This window comes from Neovison vison, chromosome 7 (assembly GCF_020171115.1).
Source record: "Neovison vison isolate M4711 chromosome 7, ASM_NN_V1, whole genome shotgun sequence".
NCBI lineage: Eukaryota > Metazoa > Chordata > Mammalia > Carnivora > Mustelidae > Neogale > Neogale vison.
Window position 1 is genome coordinate 157,000,806 of NC_058097.1, and position 21,839 is coordinate 157,022,644.

At 45.1% G+C, this 21,839-nt stretch overlaps 1 protein-coding gene across 1 annotated transcript in view; it reads right to left on the bottom strand.

The window, feature by feature from the left end:
• TRIM66 (tripartite motif containing 66) overlaps positions 1–21,839 on the bottom strand; it is a 58,499-nt gene that overhangs the window by 34,345 nt on the left and 2,315 nt on the right. The window contains exon 4 of the mRNA XM_044260249.1: positions 5,965–6,026. Coding sequence (XP_044116184.1) covers positions 5,965–6,026 — 62 coding nt within the window. The remainder of the gene's footprint in view (positions 1–5,964; positions 6,027–21,839) is intronic.

Below are 21,839 nucleotides of genomic sequence, written 5' to 3' on the forward strand. Positions count from 1 at the left end.
TAACTGGGTGCCTTCCTGCTGCTCCCACTCCTCATTCCCTATCTTTGAGAGCCCAGTTCCTGTTATTGGCCAAGCTCCAGGGGGTCAGTTTAGCCCAGGGCATAGATCCAGCCACTAAGGTTCCCACACAGCAGAATGACTTTAAAGATCTCACAGCTAGAGCTTCAAGCAAGCTCTCCCCCAAGAAAGCAAGGCCTCCCTGCCTACTCATCTAGGAGGTATATTTCTCTTGCTACTGCCGATACCAGTCAGTCTGCCCATGAGGCTCGGAGAGCTTTCGCTGGGCCTTCTCCATCCAAGCCACGCTGCATGAACTGCCCATGTCTCACCCGTGAACATGAACATTTGGTCCTATCTCCTTTTCCTAGAGAAATGTAACGGTCTCCAAACTTTCCCCAGCACAAGGGGTACCTGGACTACATAAGTATCATGAGACTGCCAACCTAGAGACTCGAGTACTCTTTAGGCCCACCTCAAGAGCAGGAAACCCACTGCATGCAAGGAAATGAGGCTCCTGAGTAGGGCCAGGTGCCTGTGCCCAGGCACAAGGGCCACCCAGAAAGCGGTGGCTATGGCAGCAAAGGCAGCAGGACCACCACAATCTGCTCAGCCTCAAACCATCGAAATGAAACAATGGCAATTGCAGTCAGACCAACTGAAGTCTAAATACCAGGTTTACCACCCAGTGACCTTGTTTGGGCTAGTCACTTAATCCTACTCAGCTCCTCTGCGCTCTGGTTTCTTCAGATGTAAAATAGGAAGAGAAAAAGAAGAGTTGCCATGAGGTTTATTTTCTGTAATACTTTAGAAAGCACCTGATCCTCGGCAAATGTTGACTTTAAATTCAAAAGTTTTCTCATATCCCATTCACAGCAAGGCCAGGACCTCAATTTCAACTCTCCCAGGTGATCAAAGTCAGAGAGTCTGAGAGGTCGAGCGAAAACATGGCCACAAGCTCTTCCACCACCGCATCCATGCATGTGCAATCCTAACCATTAGAAGGGGGAGTCTATCTTCAACCCTTGGAAGCCAGGCTGCCTTCATGACCTGCTCCAGCCACAGCACACGTGACACTGAACAAGCTCCAAGCCTAGTCCTCAAGTGGCTTTGTATGATTCCGCTCTGCTCTAAGAACTCTATGACCACCCACATGGACAAGCCCAGGTCGGAGCTGCTGGAAGATGAGAGACTAGGCAGACCGACAGACACCTTGGTTGTCTCAGGGGTTCACTGGAACTCATCATAAACCAGTTAGCCCCAACTACCTCACCAGCTGAACACAGACACAGGAGTGACCACAGTGAGCACAGCTGGGATTAACCAAGCCCAGCCCAGCCTAACCAAGCCCTTAAGAACCACCCAGAGAGTCCCAGTCCAAACTTCTGACCTATAGAATCATCAATAAATTAAGCTTTTGTTAACTACTAAATTTTGAGTGTCTCCTAATGCAGCAACAGCTACCTGATCTATCCTGGAAAAATCAAAATCTACAATATCACACAAAGTTGTAATTCAATACTCTTTCTCCCCTTCTACCCCCAACACCCCCCACAAAGAAACCCTCCTCAGACTTCACAGAGCCATGGAGCTGCCATTTCCCAGATATTCTCCTGCCTGTCAAGAACAGTGGCCAAGGGTGAAAAAGAACTCTTCACAGGTGTCATCACCCAGAGGAATCAGGTGACTGTCCCTCCCTTCCACCTGGTTCATCCTGAGGAGATCCTCCTCATCTACCCACAGGTCAGAAATGCTGCTCTATTTTTTGAAAACGATTTCCACAAGGCTTCTAAGCCTCTGGAAGCAGATGTCCAAACATTAGTCTTATTTACCTCATGAAAAAAGAGAACTAATTGAAGAGATCAGGCAAGGCCTCATAGCACATCCTCTACTGCCCCTGGGCTTAAATGCCAAAGTCCGCGTCCTGGTGCTCACAGCCCCTCCAAGCTGGCTTTACCCATCTCTAGTCTCATTTTCAGTTTCACCTGCCCTGCATCCTGTGTCTTCGCCAGGGCAAATCTCTGCTGTCTTCTTAATATCAAACCTCTGCCTAACTCTGTGAAAGTGCTGCTCCCTCTCCCCTCCTTTTCGGATAAACTCCTATTCATCCTTTCATACCTGTTTGAATGTTCTACCTTGGAGAAGCAAGGTTGATTTCCCTCAGAATGAGTTAATTATTCCCTCTTCTGGGTTCCCAAAGCACCCTGAACATCCTTCTAGTATGACAAATATCACATTGCATTTTAACTATCTGTTCATATGTCTGCATACAAAAATAATCCACAATTGCCACTAAAGGATATTGCATAATTTTTAGAAGATTGGACAATTATATTTCTTTTGGGTTTGGGTATCCCATGTGTATTCCTTGCATTCACAGCCACTGAAAGTAGTAAGAAGTCATCTGGAAGCTTTTAGGGTAATGAGAAAAAACCCAGCCAGGATGATAAAGGAATCAGGTCTGACCCAGAGCAGAGGTGCAGTGCTTGGGAAAGGTTGTGAACTGGGACATGTGGGTTCCAGGCCCAGAGCAGGCACTATCTGTGTAACCTCAGGAAAGTGACCCCTTTCCCCCTGAATCTTACTTTCTACATCCTTAAAATGAAGGGAATAGGAATAGCAGGGAATTGTGGATTATCCAACCCTATTCCTCTGCCTCCTGCACCCAAGCTTCAGAAATATTCCCTTGGGCAAGACTAGGTGGGACAGAGAGCCAAGCAGTGACCTGCTTATCCCCTTTTCAGCAAGTCAGGGGACAGGCTTATGGCTTAGGAGAGGCCTACATCTAAAAGCTCATCCCACTGAAGAGGGGCAGCTATGGCAGACAGCAGAGCTGGAGAGCTGTGCCAGTGGTATGAGCAGGTCCCAGAGAGGCTATGGGGCCCAGAGCAGACACAGAGGACATGTGCTCTCTTTGGGTCACAACATCTTTTTTTTTTTTTCCTTTTTAAAAGTTTATTTTAGAGAGAGAAAAAGAGAATGAGAGAGTACTGGCAAAAGCAGGAGGGGCAGAGGGAGGAGAGAGAGTCTCAAGCAGACTCTTTGCTCAGCATGGAGCCTGGCATAGGGCTCAGTCTCAAAACCCAGAGATCACAACCTGAGCCAAAATCAAGAGTTGGACGCTTAACCAACTGAGCCACCCAGGTGCCCCAGGTCCCATCTTTGTCCAGAAATTCTTATCTTCCTTTAGAAGGTCCCTAACCCCCATTAAGGTGTACTAACTTAGAGCTTTTGTTTCCAGAGGGCTCCCCATTCTTCAATGTCAATACCAAAACAAAGTTTTACTTTATTTATTTTTTTTTTTAGTAGGCTCCACGCCCAGTCTGGGGCCCAACACAGGGCTTGAACTCACGATACTGAGATTAAGACCTGAGTTGACCTCAGGAGTTGGATGCCCAACCAACTAAGCCACCCACGCACACCTGAAGTTTCACTTGAGACAGCTGGAATACATGAACCCGTAGGGCTGCAGATGTACATATAAAATAACCAAACATCTGCTTATAATATTTAACATTTAATACTTAATACTTAGTTATTAATACATATTTAAATCACATATCACATAAAATATTTAGATGCACTTCCTTTTTTCTATTTGGATTTTTCAAGTAATAGCCTTGAGCTTTTATTTCATACACAGGAATATCAATTCTGAGCAATGCAGAGCCAGGACCCAAAGGTCACACACAACCATTCCTAGAGCAAGTGGGGTTTCTGCCTCTTGAATGTAGAAGTCACAGGCACCAGAGTTCTCCTGGGGATCTAGGGGCCTGGGAGAGAAGCTCTGAAAGCCCAAGGTGTTCAGTCCTCTTGTCATAAGAGTGAGCACTCTGGTCCCTGGGAGCTGTGGGGCAGATGGTTCTCTTACCACCATTCCCCGCACCAGACCTTTAGGAACGTTACCTCATTTAATCATGAAACCACCTCTGAGAGGCAGGCCTTGTCCCCATTTCATAGCTGGGGAGAGTGAGGCTCCAAGAAGTTGCCACCTGGCAAAGATCATATAAAACAGGGGCAGACCAATGACTGGAATCCAAGTCTCCCTGATTCTAAACCCGAGCCCTTTCTGTTATGCTATAGCTCTCTACTCCAAGTTTAAACAAGGTAGTTTTAACTAATTCAATAATTTTATTATAAGTAAAATATTCCATAATAATGATCAGACTCTAATGATGACCTGAACCCAGCTTTGGATCATGGGAATCCAGAAGGAAGGAACTGGGAGCCAGCCCATCTGTGCTTCAAGTTTTAAGAAATATGATCTTTGAGAAAAGGCAGGTAAAGAAGAATTTTTCTGCCTGGTAATAAATCTGGATATAGTTTCATATTATAGAACCAGTGGTTCTCAAACTTTGTTACATATTTGAATCCTATGGGGCACTTTAAACACCCTGATGTCAAGCCCATATCCTCTAAATCAAAGTTTTAGAAGGTGGAATCCAGGCATGAGCCATTGTTAAAATATATATAATTGTATTATATAACAATATACAACCATGTTTGAAAACAAGCACCTTAGAGAGAGCATCCCCTGGCCCCAAACCTGAGCCTGATAGCTCTTTCTCCATACCACGCAGCTGAGAAGGGCAGGACCACCCAGTTTTAAAGAGGCTCCACAAAGTTAGGAAACGTACTGAATGCAGCTGTGATGTATCTCCTTTCTGGCAGGGAAGGGAAGAGGGCAGATCCCCGACAGACAGCAGGGTGTCCTGACACCTAGCTTCTCTGGGGATTGGTGGACACATCCTGCCTCCCCTAACTCCCAGCTTCACTGGAGGACCCACGAGCTAAGGGCGTGGGAAGCTGCCCAATCTCTGGCACGACAACCACTGCTGCCAGGGCCTAGAGTGTGCTGAGCTCCGGCCTTAGTGGGGCAGCAAGGAAGGGGGGTCAAGACCGGATAGTCCACCCTTCAAAGATGAATAGCAGCACCAAGGCAACAGGGGACCAGGAGGCTTGGCTGGGAGAGACATCCCAAGGAGGTGGTCAGTTCAGCCCACCAAGTAGGGACACATGAACCCCAAGTACCTAAGCCTGAACCCGGTGCTACGCAGCCCACTGAGGGTTAAGAAGTCCTTCATGCTGCAGCTCCTGTCCACCGCTCCAAGGAACTTTACAGCTGGGGCCCAAGCTCTGACTCCCACAGAGCAGTGGCATCCTCAGAAGCAGCTTGATGCTCCCCTGCCAGCTCTCACCTGTAGAACCAAAGCTGGACAGACCTAGCTTTTTGTATGTAGCCAATTCCCTCACCATACAGATGGTGACGTGGATGCCCAGAGAGAGGGAGGGACTTAGCTGAGAGCCACGGAGCCCTTATAAAATATAGGTGCTACCTGGAACCACTGAGCAGTCCCTGACAATCTACCTCTGTATCCATAAGTAAGACATTCTACCTCCTTATGCCTCTGTCAGTCACTAGGCAAGGAGAAAAAAAAAAAGAAAAACAAACCTTCTGGCGGTATCCTCTGGCATGCTGGCCATCCTCACTACCCATTCCTGCCCTCCCAGCCAAGGACAGTCCCAAGGTACTAGGCACCAGCTAAGCCCCCCACCACAGAAGCCCCTGCAGCCTCCTAGCCCATAACTCAAAGCCGCACCCCCCTCTAGAAACACATTGCACCCACTCCCGAGATTGCCTAGTCCCTACTAGAAAGGCAGACTCTGATCCTATGGGGACTGCTGCTCCTGCCCCTGGCTGCCAGCAGGTTTACCCGTGGCCCTGCTGCCCTGTGATGAGAGCGACACCTGGGAGAGAAGTCAGAAGAGCGACAGGTGAGACCACCACGGGTCCCCAAGGACGGTGCTCACCAAGTGCCCAGGCACACCCACCCTGCTTGCTGCAGCCGGCTGGGCTGCGGGGCCTAACCCTTGGGGAACTGGGTCCTGGGTGGGGTAAGGGGAGCACCCTGGGTCCTCTCCTTTCTCTGATATATCCTCAGCCAGGGCTGCATTTCTCCAGCTCACCTGAGACGCTCCTGCAAGAAAAGGTTGGTTGACTCCTCCTGTTCCTGTTTATCTCGAAGGCTCTGCAGCAATTTCCCAAACTGAGCAGCAAGAGGGAGACCTCAAAGAGGCGACTCTCTTCCTAGCTGCATCTCCTTCCTAATCCTCTGGGTGCCTTGGAATAGAAGCTCAGAAGGAAGAAAACGAGATTTTCAACTTTCAGGAACTAGCTCTGCCGCCCTCTGCACGGCTCAGGAGGCCATCACTCTCAGCCTTTTAGGACTCGATCCAAAAATCCTTCAGCCCTCCATGTTCCCCAAAATGACAGTGCTCATGTATGGCTGGAATCTGCCCCGATCCGGCAGCTCATTTAAATAGAGCTCATCACAACAACAGTGTTGGTGGAGAAGTGAGTAGCTGCAGGGCCCTGGGGACCCCCTGTTTATACGTAGGAAGAATGATGCAATCTGGGTATCAAAATAGCAATCCAGAACGGAATAACAGGCTCACGCAGCAGCGGTGCCTGCACACCCAGAGCTCAAGTTGACACACTCTGTCAGCCCCACACTGCTGCAGCACGCAGATGCCAGGCACACGCTCTCACCGCATCATTTTAAAAATCAGCAGGAGCCCGAGATAGCCCTCCGTGCCCCCGGCACGGAAGGAGGGTGTGGGGGGGGGGACCTTCAACAGACATTAAAATCTATTTCCTACACACTCACCTGCTCCTGCCACTTCACCTGAAGTCCTTATCCTGTGACGTCACAGTCAGTTGCCATAGTGACCAATTGTCCGTCACAAGTGGTGGATTAGGACTTCGGATGGGGAAGACACACGTTTCTGATGCACAAAGGTCCTGGGAGGTGTCCCTTGGCAGCTAACTCTACCCTCCCCGCCCCCACCCTGGAGGAGATACAGTCAAACACAAGCAGGGAGAGAAAAGGGAAGGAAAAGCAAGGTTGAGTTGGAGGGAAGACATAAGGAGGGGGGCAAAGCTAGGAATACAAGATAATCGTAAAAGCACAGAGCACAGGAAGGTTGCAAAAGCATGGGTGGGAATGGTAGGGAATATGCCTGGAAAGACTGGCAGGAGAGTAAGGTCCTGAAGGGCCCTGAATGCTAAGCTAAGGAGCTTGACCTTTATCATAAAAGCAAAGGCTCTGGAGAGGGACAGAGCTGGGCTTTATGATTTCCTTGATGAACTGGGGACTGGGGGGTCAGGGAGAAGAAGTTTTGTGCAGTTTAGTGGTAATGGGATCCCGAACAAGGGTAGCAATGGAAAGACAGGGACAGAAGAGTTGTTTCAAAGAGAACCAATAGGGCATGACCAAAATAGGATGTGGCAGGGAGTGGTATGTGAAGAAAAAGGAGTTAAGTGGAGGGGCTGTCAGGACAAGAGATAAGAGGGAGGGAGAGGGCTGTTGCCAGACCCCATCTTATGTGTGCCCTACTTTCTCTGGCGTCCATAATCTCTTTAGGTCAGGCTTCATCCTGCTTTGCCAGACCTGTAATTCACAAATCTGGAGGGCTGTTAGAAATCCTGAATCTACCAAATCCAAATCTCTTGGGTATGAGTACGGGACCAAAAATCTATATTTTTGGCAAGTTACCCAAGTGATTCTTGGGCATTCAGACACAGCACTGGCTCAAAGACCAGTAAGCTAGAAGCAATGGCAAAAACTGCAGTGACCGCCCAGAAGGGCTTTCTGCATCCAGTCTTGTCTCCTCCAATCATTCTTCTCACTAACCGAGAATAACTTTCCAAAAATACAGATTTGATTGTATTCCATTGACCAAAAATATCCAGTGTCTCTCCACTGCCTATAGAATAGCTTAAATTGGTCATGACCCTTCACAATGCGTCCCCAAATTTCCCTTCCAGAGTTCCCACTTCCCTCCTTCAAACAATCCTAGATTGCAGCCAAAATTAACTCTGTCCTTTTCCTCCTGTCATCCCTCCATATGCCTCATCTTAACACTATTCCCTACCTTCAGTTCCCATCCAGAGTCTGGCCCTGCCTGGCTCCTACACAGATATCCCTACTTGATACCACTCACGGATTCAAATCCATCCAATTTCCCAAGGCAGAGCCTAAACCAGGGGTCAGAAAACAACAGCTTACCCTTTTTGTAAATAAAGTTTTACTGGAACACAGTCAGGTCCATCAATTCCCAAATTATCTGCTCTGCAGTGGCGGTGCTGAGAAGTGAGAACAGAGCCTGTAGGACCCACAAAACCAAAAATATTTACTACCTAGCCCTTTACAAAGTTTGCTGGTCCCTGGCCTAAAGCAACAGCTACTTCAATTGTTCTAGCCTCATCCTTTGGGGTTCAATCCTGGTAATGGGGATCCTACTTGTTTCCAATTCTACCTGTATCCCTGTGTGCTTGAGTTCTGATAACTGGGTCACACTTCCATTTGGGGTAGGACACTAGGAACAAACTTCTATTTGGGGTAGGATGCTAGGAACAAGAAGAAGATATTCCAGGAGGAGGAAACATCATAAACAGAGGACGGCGGATGTCAAAATGTGAGGCCTCTGGGGGAAAGATTGGTACAGCTCGTTCATGGAGAAGAGTGACAGAGATGAGGCTCTAAAGTTAGCTTGGAATCAGACTGGGAAGAGCCTTGCCAAGCTAAGTGTCTGCTCTGAATCATAAGCAATCAAGAGCCTCTCAGGTAGCTAGAGCGGCGGGCTCACAACAGAAGAGGGTGATCAGGGTTGAAGCTAGAGGATTTGGGAGAATAACACACAGAGGCAAGAGGTAAAGTGAGCTCAGCCAAGGGGATCCAAAGAGTGTGTGGCAGGGCCACGTGGCCCATCTAAGCCAGAGTCAAAACATGGGCATGAGATTAGGTGATGGGCTGAGGCAGGAGATGATGGTCCACAGCGTTCAGAGCTCATGTTCGCAGGACAACCCAGCTGTGAAACAAGCTTTCAGAGCCAAGAAATAGCCCATAGCAGAATGCAGAAGGTACAGGTTGGATGGATCTAGGCTCACTCATCTTATCTGATAGACTGGCACCTCTATTTCTTTCCCTTCAAATCTCAAGAGTCAATCCAAGGACTGCACTGACATACTCCAGCAAAGCCCCTGTCCCCACTTTCCAGCTGGTCCGGACAGAGTTGATAGTGGGAGATCCAAGAGCAGCAGCCTACTCTAGGTCTGCAGTGCCTACTGGCCATCAGGTCCAGGCAAGCCCTGGATTGGCAGGCAAAGGAGATGAATTTATTTTTTCAGGTTCTGTAATAACTATGGCATTCAATAGGATTCTAAGACTTTCTGGACTCCTGATGCTCCCTTTATGCGGTAAGGGATTAGAGATAAGCTCCAAGGGTCTTTCCTGCTCTCTAGCTTTCACAGCAGTCAACCATGACTGGTCCCCCTTGAATCAGAGAGTTCCAGTAGACAAGGGGCCCCTCCAAGACCCTGTCCATCAATCACAGCTACCTTGAACTGAGGGAACCCTCAATAACCTACTCAGGCTTATCCTTCTGAGCAGTGCTGGTAGCAGCCAGCACATCCCCCAGAACACAGCCTGCTACCTTCCCAGTACCAGGGGAATTGCTCTCCCAGTAACAGGTACCGTTCTGAGGTGCCAGTGCTACTCCTGGGGCCCTAGAGAGCCAATTAGGGTGAGGAAACTGTTCATGAACTAAAAAGCCATCGTGCTGATAGGGCTTGGGAGCTCCAGCTCCTGCACCTGCTGCACATCCAGCTCAGTCCAGCTCAGCTGCCTGTCCTCCACCTAGGAGACTTGGGTCACTGCCCACAACAGACCCCACAATGGTTGGACACACCATTAGTACCTGGACTGAGCAAATAGCAGTCACCTGGCCTTCCAGGCTCCTATAGCTGAGCTCTCATCCCCCTGCCTCCCACCCTCACCCGAGGCCATTAGAGCCCCTCCAGCTGAGCTCTCATTAAGATCATCATTTCTTTCTCTGACTCTGAGGTTGTAGCATCTTGCATCAGTTCCCTCTCTTCGGATCTTCCCAAAGTCCCAAGGCTTGCCCACTGAGGGACAGAGATTGCCCCCCCTTTCAGCATCTGTGGCTTACAAGAGACATGCTGTCACCCAAATTAGCTTCAGGAAGCATGAGGCCATGGTGGTTATTTGGTGTTCTCGGAGCTCTTCAAGTCCAGCCCTGAAAGCCAGAGAAGACCTGGGATTGCCCAGTCAATTAGTGCCAGAGTCCAGACTGAGCTCCAAGGGCCATGACGTCCAGACCAGGGCTCTGCCCACATCACCCACATCACCCACATCAAAATGTAAGATACTAAACAAGTAGATGCTAAAACTGTGATATCAGAATCGAGGTCTCTCAGCTAGGATTTATCTTTAGTAGATTTGAAAAGGAAATACAATGTTCCTTCTCCTTACATGGGGAAGGAAATAGCCAATTAATTGCCCTTCTCCCTTAAAACAACAACTAGAGTTATAGAGTTAACTCCTATAGAGTTATAGGAGTCCTGAGAATTTTGAAGACAAATGCAGTGCATGGTAAATGTCAGTTTCAGGCAGCCAACTCCCTTCAGAGCTTGCTACATTATTTTAAGTATCACTGTGCCACTCTGTGGCTGACTTCTCCATAGAGTCTGACCTGGGACCATGTTCAGTTAGGCTGAGAAGCAGAGTCCCACGTATATTGGCTCTCGTGGGCTGGGTACACCCATCTCCCATTCTCAGGCATTCTGTACAGAGCCTGCAGCTCCAGTCACCCCACTGCACAGCTAAGCTACTGTGTGCTCAGCACATTGCTGCCTTCGCTCTTGTCCCCATCACTAGCTTTTGAAGACCTTGCCCCTCTGGTTGCCTTAGCAGAGCCCTAACACAGACACATTTCCTAGTGTGACAGAGCTGCTGGGGAAAATCTCTGCAAGGCCATGGCCACATTAAAGATGTGCACCTGAGGACTCAGGCTGCAATCCTGGTTCTTTCCGCAAAGATTCTCCATGGAATCTCCCCATCCGTTCAGGGATTCCACGGGAAATCTTCCCCTAAGCTGAGTGCTTACAGTGCTGATCACAAGCTTCTAAGAGAGGCTTGACCTGACGTAGCAATTACAAGTTGTTTTAGACTTGAGACCTCACATATTCACGATACCCAGGGTTTTCAAATAATGGGAATAACACCTAATTACAGGGTCGTTGCACGGTTTTAAAAAGATGATACAGGCACAAGCACCCAGTATAGCGTCTGCCAACCAGCAGGTGCTTGATAAACATGTTTGCCCCTGGCAACCTGAGAAACAGAAAGGGCAATGTCACAAGTGGGACAGTGTGCCTTCCATGTAAGAGCCACAGGAGATCTCTGCGGATTCACTGATTCAATCATTTGTTCAAGAACTATTCACTGAAGCCCTCATCCTGTGTCAGGTTCTGTGTTGGGCTGTGGAGAGGTCGAGATGAAAGGCCCAGTGCAGTTAAATCAGATGCCTCCCCTAGTGCGGACATGCAGGCCCCATGGAGGCTCCCCAAGGGATCAGAGTTGAAAATCAGCTGGACGGCCCCTGGGCCCATGCACACAGCAATGCTCAGCTCTCCCAGCAACCAGCAGACTTGGTTTTATGGAAGTGGACTTACCCCATGCACTGTTGGCCCACCTGGCTGGAGGCACTGATGGACCTATTTATTCTTTAGCCTCTACCCATCTCCTCTCTAGATGTTTCTATGTTTTACTTTTGAAAACCCCAAACTGGCAGAAGTAGGATAAGTGTTTTAGCAAGTCTGGGCCCCTGCTCTGCTGGATAAAGTGGCAGTGCTAAACGCTCTTTCCAAAGAACCAGATCCCAAGCAGGGTATCTCAAATTAAGGACCAGAAATCAAATTCAGGTATTGGGTTTCTCACTAGACTAACTAGAGATAGATGACAGCTCTCCTCTCATTTTCATGAGACAGCTCATTTGGGTACCATTCTTTCAGTTCTTCCAAAAACGTTCAGTGAGCAACTGATATATACCAGTCTGGTCCATGGAGAACCTCCCGGAGGTTTGCTTCTTTGCCTGAACTTTTTTTTTTTTTTTTGTAAAATTTTATTTATTTAGTAGACACAGAGAGAGAGTGTGCACAAGCAGGGGGAGTGGCAGGCAGTGGGAGAGGGAGAAGCAGGCTCTCCACTGAACAGGGAGCCCAATACGGGGCTCGATCCCAGGACCCTGAGATCATGACCTGAGCCGAAGGCAGACGCTTAACATACTAAGCCACCCAGGCGCCACTCTTTGCCTGAACTTGACAATCTTCTCTTCACATCCATACCACACCATATTATTATATGTCTAGTTCTCTGCCCTTCAACAGAACAGGAGTTTCTTGAAGGCAAGGGCCCTGTCTTTTCATCTCTATACCCTAATGCCAAAGAGCCCAGTACATAGAAGTCAAATACCCGCAAGGAAGACAGACATACACAGGCAGATAAACCAACAAACATCCACACAGCATAGAGTCCTAAAATCTCCCAAGAAGTCACAGAAGCTGATTCTACTCTTCAACCATAAATGCAAATATGGAAGGTAACAATGGCCTGGCCAGGTCACAGGACAGACTAAAGAATATAAGATATAAGATATAAGAATATAAGAATATATGATGCCACATATTTAAGAAATTGATTTGTTCCAAATAAAACATATTCACATCTGACCAATTTTTTTCTACTTCAGTTGCAAAAGTTCTAAATAATAGTATTTTGTTAAGTTTCTAAGCTTCTTACTATCTCCTATGAGCAGTACAGAATGTTCTACATGTACATGATCATTTAATCTTCCTAAAAATCCTATACGGTAAGTACTACTATCACCATCCTCACATTCTAGGCGAGAAGACTTGCCCAAGCTACACAACTAGTAAGTGGCAGGCAGATTAGACCTCACCCTCATGCCCACACATATTGACACCAAAGCTAATGTTTTTATTCTCCATTACACTCAGAATAACTTGGTGAATGAACAGTATAATTCAAATAATTGTCATTGGTATGATTTAGTTTTCTGATTCAGAGTCATACAAAGACTTGAAACATGCATCATTAGTTCATGTTAAAAATCCTAAATGAGATCAAAGACTTAAGCATAAGAGTTAAACTAGAAAGCCCTTGGAAAACACAGGGGGAAAGCTTCACCACAATGGATTTGGCAAGAATTTCATGGTTAGGACATCAATGAAAGCAAAAATAGATAAATTGTACTTGGCAAAATTAAAAACTTTTGTGCATCGAAGAACACTATTAACAGAACAAAAAGACAACCTGAAATAACAGAAAATATTTACAAATCATATATCTGATAAGGGTCTAGTACCCATAAAATGTTTTAAAAAATTCCTACAACAACAACAACAACAACAACAAAAATCCCAATTAAAATGTAGGCAAAACTTAAACTCTATACCATTATACAACAACTCTCTGTTCCCTGCCTTGTTCCCCAGCCCCTGGCAACAACCAGGCTATCTTCTGTCTCTGTAACTTGACTACTCAAGGTACATCATGCAAATAGAATCATAGACTATTTGTCTTTTTGTTGTTGTTGTTGTTTCAGATTTATTTATTTGATAGAGATCACAAGTAGGCAGAGAGGCAGGCAGAGAGAGAGATGGGGAAGCAGGCTCCTTGGCAAGCAGAGAGCCCGATGAGGGGCTCGATCCCAGGACCCTGGAATCATGACCTGAGCCGAAGGCAGAGGCTTTAACCTACTGAGCCACCCAGGCACCCTCTATTTGTCTTTTTGTAACTGGCTTATTTTAGCATAGTGTTCTCATTGGCCATTCCTGTTGTAGCATGTGTCAGAATTTTCTTCCTTATTAAGGCTAAATAATATTCCACTGTATGTATATACTGCATTTTTTTCAGCCATTCGTCTGTTGATGAACACTTTGATTGCTTCCACCTTTGGCCATGAGATTACTGCAGCTATGAACACAGGTATACAAATATCTCCTTGAGTCCCTGCTTTTGGTAATTTCATTTTTTAGTTTTTTGGAGGAATGGCCATAGTGTTTTCTACAGAGGATGTACCATTTTATACTCCCACCAATAGTGTACAGGATTCCAATTTCTCCATGTCCTCACAACACTTGTTATTTTCTGTTCTTTTTTCTTAATAGTAGCCATCCTAATGGACGTGAAGTGGCATCTTGTGGTTTTGATTTGTATCTCCCTAAAGATTAGTGATGTTGAGCATCTTTTTGTGTGCTTACGGGCCATTTGTATATCTTACTTGGAGAAATGTCCATTCAAATCCTTTTTCCATTTTTAAGTTAGATTGCTTTTTATTGTTTAGTTGGAGAAAGTCTATATATTCTGGATATTCACCCAACAATGCTGGAGCATTTTAAGACATATTTAAGGTTCACCATGCTTATAAATTTAACTTATAAGATTTCTAAGTGTAAATTCCAACAATTATTTGCTAGACAACTGAAATATTTAAAAAAGAAAATAAGAAACATTTAATTTATAAAAGCAAATATTAGCTAGGTTTATAAATAAAAGTGATTTTTTAAAAAAGATTTTATTTATTTATATGACAGACAGAGATCACAAGTAGGCAGAGAGGCAGGCACAAGTAGGCAGAGAGTGGGGGAAGCAGGCACCCTGCCAAGCAGAGAGTCTGATGCAGGGCTTGATCCCAGAACCCTGAGATCATGACCTGAGCCAAAAGTGGAGGCTTAACCCACTGAGCCACCCAGGCGCCCCAATAAAAGTGATTTTAAAAATTTAAAGTGATTGTTAAAATTTGCTACATTTATAAATAGAGTAAGACGTATAAGTTAAAATTAAAAGTTTAAGGAAGGACTAAATTTAAGTTTAAAAATCAGATTTTTATTTTAAAAATCAAACTAGATCATCTTTCCTGGGCTCCAAACTCACAAAAGAGCCCAAGGAGGTCATACAGTTTGCCCAAGGGTTCAGAAGGCCCCAAATTCATAGCTAAAGACAACTGTGCTGTTGTAATACCTCAAATCTGTATGCCTAGCATTTGGCTACAAATCACTTTAATAATACTACAGACAACAAAACAGAGATGATGTTTTTAAACATTCACAACTTGTTAGACTTTCTCATCCTCCAAGTTCCTCCAACAGAGACTACATCTCTGTTACAGGCCTGTACTAGAATGCTGAGCTGAAGAGTCCTAGTTCACATCTCCAAGGACTCACAGTCCTCAACGAGATTGTTCCCTAGGAAACCTGATATTCAGGTGCAAGACACAAGCTCCTCCCGCCTGGTGGTGATTTAAATGGTGAATGGTTCACTAGCCCAAGAGAGTCTGTTCAAAGTTAGTTCCCAACCAATCCTAGGGGGGCAGCAGCTCTCCCTCCGCCTCAGAAGTTTAGTGAATCAGGACAGCGTCCTCTCCATCTGGGGAGTCAGCCAAACCTTGAATCAACACCTTCCCAGGTTTCTCAGTTTGCCACCAACTCAAGGAAATCCCAAACATGCAAAGTCCCAGCTTACAAAATAGATATAGTAGGCATCAAGAGGATTCCTTTGTCTCACAGATTCCCCAAAGAATTGTGTTTGGCAACGAGTATCCCTTGGGCATTTAAATTCTGATTCTTTCTACTCCTGAAATTCAGTTCCTATGAAACAGGAAGAGACCAGTTATGTGGAAGGAGGGGAACCAGTGGCGCTTTACTTTGGTACTTACCATCTGGGACAGACCCGAGAACCTTGGCCACCTGCCTCAGTTCCTGGATCAAACCCTGGAAGCAGCCTTTACAGAGCAAATGCTGGCAGGGTAGGAACCGGGCCCCCATATCGTGCAGGTCCTGTCGGCACACTGAGCAGGTCTGTACCAGGGCCTCCATCTGACCACTCCTGTGTTTCTGGTCAACGAGTGGCAGCCACATAAACCTCATGCCCATATTGGTGCCCATGCTCGTGCCCGGGACCGGGGCTCTTCCAGGGATATCCTCAGGTGTGAAGCAGTGTGTAGAGCGAGCAAGCTCCACTCCCTGTAAGTGAAGCACAAAGCAGAGTGACTCATTTCTTTTGGGTGGGGGATGTTCCTGAACAGGCCAGGGAGGACTCAGAGAGCTGGAGGCTCGTGCCTTGTAGCCTGCAGGCCTCAGCCTCACACCCTCGCCTGAGCCCAAAGAGAGAGTCCAGCATCTCCGCTGTAGGAAGCAAAGCGGCAGAGGTCTGCTAGATTGTGTGCTTCTTACAGGGTTTGTTTACTTTCTACCTGTGCTTCTCTTTATTAGTGGACAGGCTTGAGCTGAAATTTCATTTTGGAAAAGAGAAGGAAATGCATTAAAAGCCAAGTGTATGCCAGGGGCTTCCTGTGCTTCCTATGCTTTATCAGTCCTCACTAGTACTCTTGGAGATAGGCATTATGATACTTTCATAAATTAAATAAAGCCATGAGGGACAGGCTGGGGAAGTTGAGGTTCAGAGAGGCTGGGTAATTGCACAAAGACAGGTGGTAAATAGCAAAGTTCAAATTCAAAATCAGACTTCACACATATTTAGCAGAGGGCACCATAGTAGCCCCATGGAGGTAAGGGCAGTCTGTCTTAGAAGGTTTAAGTGTGGCTGGGTTCATTTCATTAGGCTTTGAGAATACCAAACTCTTTGGTCTCAAACCCCTTTATGTTTTTTAATTATTCAGGACCCCAGAGAGATTTTATTTATTTGGGTTCTATCTACTACTATTTACCATATTATAAATGAAAACTGAGAAAATTAAAACTATTAATTAATGCAAAAAAAATAAACCTATTACATGTCAACCTGAATAATGTACTTTTTTGGGAAAAAATTAACTATTCTCAAAACAATAAATTTATTTTTTTTAAGTTTTTATTTTATTTAATTATTTGACAGAGAGAGATCAGAAGTAGGCAAGGAGGCAGGCAGAGAGAGAGGAGGAAGCAGGCTCCCTGCCGAGCAGAGAGCCCGATGTGGGGCTCGATCCCAGGACCCTGAGATCATAACCCGAGCCGAAGGCAGAGGCTTAACCCCCTGAGCCACCCAGGAGCCCCTCAAAACAATAAATTTAGTAAGAAGAGTGACATCATTTTTCCTTTTGGCAAACCTCATTAATATCTGTCTTAATAGGAGACAAATGGAATCCTATACCTCCTTCTTCAGTCAATCCACTCTGTGTTGTTTGGTTTATAGTGTATGAGGAAAATCCAGCCTCATAGGGCTGCACAGTTAGAAAAAATATGGCTATGTTTAATAGCCTTGTCAGGTAACTGTGCACATTCTTTGATTCTACAAGTAGTAGTTTCTTAAAGGCTGGTTGCCATGTGGAGTCTGAAACTACATCAGTGAACATTTCTTACCCTGTTACATTAAAATCCACTGTCCTATCTTGCACTGTGAACTTTCTTTTACTCAGGCATCATTTTATAACACCAAGCATTTGCCATTTGGAAAATACTGGTTTAATGACTTATGCAGATGCTCTGAGTACTGACGTTTCATTAGACAATAACAAAACATCACACTCTTTCACATTGCCTCAAATCTTATTGAAAAATTCTTTACAAGGAAGATGTCAGACTCAAATAAAGATGTCAGACTCAGAATACCTTTACCAAAATTCTGATTTTTGCTGGGAACTCTAATTTTATCATTGGCAACAAATACTGTCAGTTTTTTTCCTTGAAATGACAGGCTCGCTTCATTTTTGAGAAAATACCTGCCAGATTCCCAAGGTTGAATAACCACAGTCTGTCAGTTGTTCTTTCAAGTAAAACTGGTGTCATACAAAAACAAAAACAAAAAACAGGCTAGTTCAGCTTGCAACTCACACTACAGCACATGTGCAGTTCCTCTCTTTGATAAGTAGAAGTGCTTTATGCATTCTTCCAGTTTCTTCACATGGAATATTAAAAACATGTATTCAAGGACTGAAACGTAGTAAACTATTTACTGCTTCATCATGGACACTCCTAAGTGAGACTCCCTTCTCTTTCCTTTCTCTCTCTTTTCCTGCAAATGCCTGGCAGTGAAGAACAGCATAACTTGTACCAGCATCTTTGGCTTTTTACAGACCATCTTTGGTTTTTCATTTGGCACAACCAGAGCGAATGCCAACCCAGCGAAAAGGGCAGATAACATCTTAATATTATTATGAAAATGTTTTTGATGCTATGGACACTTGTGGATACCTGTGACCCCATGGACACTTATGGAAGTCTCAGGGACCACCCCCATACCCCCCCCCCACCTGTCATCGGTCTACAGACAGCACCTTCAGAACTGCAGCATTAGGCTTTAAATAATTACTCTGGGGATTCAAGGTGGTGGCATGGCTTTCCAACACCAGTGGGTACTACTCGGGATATAAATAAATATTTCATTTCTGTCTTAGAAAACCAACTGAAGTAACTCTATGAGGATAAGGTTTAAATTAAAGGCATGGCCAAGAAATGGAGTCTCTGATTTGAGGATTGGGGGGTTCCAAATAACTGAACTTCTACCCTCTTCCTCTGGCTGCTTTTCACTACACCTTAGCTCTTCCCTCTCCTTCCTATCTCCTCTGACCTGCGCAAGAGGATAGAGGATAGAGGAAGGCAGGGGTAGCAAATTCAAATGCTCACAGGGACTAGCCATACAAATAGTTCCACCTAAAAGAATGTGGGTCCAGTGTTGTCAAACCTTAGTTTTCCAAAATGTCAGAAATCCACATTTTTACTTAAACTCACAAACATTGGCAACTAATTACATTTCAAAAATATGAGAAAACAGCATGAGTCAAACAAAACATACCAGTCATTAGCCTGTGACCTCTGCTTTAAGTCCCAGACAAACGTGGACTAAATAAACATTATGTGAAAGTCTGGAAGGACAGAAAACCTCTCATATAACATTACCTTGCTACAAATCCCTCCTTTTAACACCTTACAGCCTGATCTGAGGGTTTCTACAACCTGGCCAAGGAATGGCAGAGCAAGTCATTCCATGTCACACTGGGAGTAAGAATTTCCAAAGACTGTTTGCATGGGTAGGAGAGAACAAAATTAATCATCAAAACAAGTACTTCAGGCAAAAATGGGGAGAGAGACACACTAGGTAATGAGAAAACATCCACTCGAGCTAGACGGTGTTACACAGGTTATTACCTGTGTACTTGTTTACGGTCTCTTTGGACACAGTCCTAGGACATGACTTAGTCTTTCTTGTTCACCCTTGTCCCTGCTCCTCACTACTTGACAGGCATATATAGTGTCTGAACATAGCATGCACTCAATAAATATTTCTAAAATGAAAGAATGAATCTCGGCATTTTTCAACAAGAAAAATAAGATCCAAAGAGAATATGCTGTTTGTTCAATATCATTTGGCTAGCTGGGAAAGGACCCCAAACTTCTGTGTTCCTTCTACTAATTTTATCATTTGAAATTAAACGAAAACCCAAGTATTTAAGCCCTTCTTTATTGTGCTATTGGATAAACTGCCCTCTAATGTACACAAATTCCTCTCTTCACATTTTGTTATTCTGAGTTTAATGGCAGCAAGGTTTTCCATCCTAGCTTCCAACAAAACTCTAGGAATGCATTTTCCATGTAGTACCATGATATGTTTTTTTAAGGTTTTATTTATTTATTTGACAGACAGAGATCACAAGTAGGCAGAGAGGCAGGCAGAGAGAGAGGAGGGGAAGCAGGCTCCCCGCTGAGCAAAGAGCCCGATGCGGGGCTCGATTCCAGGACCCTGGGATCATGACCTGAGCTGAAAGCAGAGGCTTTAAACCACTGAGCCACCCAGGTGCCCTGTAACATGATATTTTTTTAAAAATCTGTTCAACACAGTACAGAAAGACTCTCAGAAATTAGATTATTTTTACTTTGTGCTGAAGACAACCCTGTGGTCCTGTGGATTTTCCTCCAAATGCCATATTGCCATATATCAACAACTACTTATAGAGGCAAAAACAACCACAACAAAAACAAAACAAACAACAGCAACAAAACCCCCTGAACTTGGTAGTTGAAAGTGGTAACTATACATGCTACTGGTGCATAAATTACTACAATCCATTTGGGGGGAAAAAAAACCAGCATAAAATGAATTATAAAAATATTCATACCCTATAATACAGCCATCTCACTCCTGGGAATTTACCCTAAACAAGTTATTCAATAGAAGAAAAAAACCACATACACACAAATGTTCACTGCATCACTGATAGCAGAGGCCACAATAAGAATAACAACAACAACAACAAAAACAGGAGAAAATGGCTTGGTAAATTATAGTATCTGCTGAAGATAAATTAGTCTTAAGCTATTAATAATAATAATCATGAAGACCAGGTAGTGGTTCAGAAAAATGTCATGATATCAAATGAAAAGCAGAATACAAAAAGATTTGTGTGCTACAATCATCAGCTTTGTAGGTAGCTATTTTTCCATGAAAGGTAATATTCAGACATAAAAAGAGCATTGTAAGGTATTATGATTCAAGATGTTTATTTTTTTTAACATTTTCTTTAATGTTTCACTGACTTTTCTATTATATGCAGTTCTTAAGAATCCTTTCTGAAATAAATTTGGATTTCTCAGTTTTTCCAGCATTCTCACTTAAAAAGAACAGAAACCCTGGCTCTTCCCATCTTAAATGAACAATCCTCTACTTGAAAAAGGAAAGCAACATTTTATTTCCAAATGTCTGAACCTAAAGACGGAGTGCAAGTAAACTGGATCCACCCATTTTGTGGTTGCTGTCGGAAGGACTGCTGAGAACTCAGGAACCCAGAGGGGAGAGGAAGAAAGAGGGATCACAGGGCCCTCTTCAAGGAGGGGGTGTGTTCATAAGGTCCCCTGGAGAAAGGTCTGGGGTACCAAAAAGTTCAGCACATTTACCTGTCTCGCCAGGTTGCTGCCTGGCATCATCTCCCTTCTGCTCATTTCACAGGTATTTTCTGAGGCCCTGACTCTCTGGGGGAGCCCAAATGCCTGAGATGTCACAAGGCCACGCTCTACTTCAGAAGAGATGTCACAGAGAAGCAGGCCTCTCAGAGGTCAAGTCTCAGGGTCATGTTCCGTGTGCCTGAGTGGAGAAGGACAGGTCACCAAATGCCCAATGTCTGAATGCTTCTCAGTGTCAAACTTCATTTGCTCTCTCAGAGCTAGTCAACCTAGGGAAACTGACCTGCACTGACAAAACACACATAAGCCTTATGTTAAAGCTATAGGATTTCCTTGGGAATGAAAGGGAGCCTTCTAGAAACCAGAGCCAGACGATTGCCCAGGGCATGCCCTCTACCCTGGAGATGAAAGCACCAAAGAGAAGAGCATTAAGTGAACACAGAACCCAACACAGAGTGCTGGTCCACTCAGGGAGAATTTCCATTCTGATGGATGGCCTGAGGGGTAGAATATAGCTCCTCTATACCCATGGAAGCTGGCAAAACTACCCAGAAGTAGTGCTCATGACCCAGAACCCTACCACTACCCCTGGACAGTCTTGGTCCTTGCTCTAGTCCTCCTTACAGGACACTTGATGGTTACCTTTCATTCCCAGAGCTCTGCCCAGCTTACCTCCATTCATAGACCATGTTCCCAAGGATAGCTCAGTTCATCTCTTGTGCACTTAATGGCCAGATCTCATTCAAATAGGGGGTGATCTCTTGTTAGGTCTCACCCCCCACTCTCAAGGCCACTCTTTCTGCTGGTCACAGGCAGTATGTAATCAAGGACTGAAGGACTGATGAAGACCATAATGCTGTGAGGTCAGAGAGGGAGTGGTCACTGAGGTAAAAACAGATCTGGAAAGAGAAGACTAAAGACTAGGTAGGCCCAGGCTCTGTCTCTTGGCAGCTTTGTAGCCTCTGGCAAGTCGCTCAACCTTCAGTGCCACAGTTCTCTCATTCTTATTCATAAAAGGGTGCTGGTAGTGCTGACCTCTCAGGCAAATACATTTTGTAAACTGCAA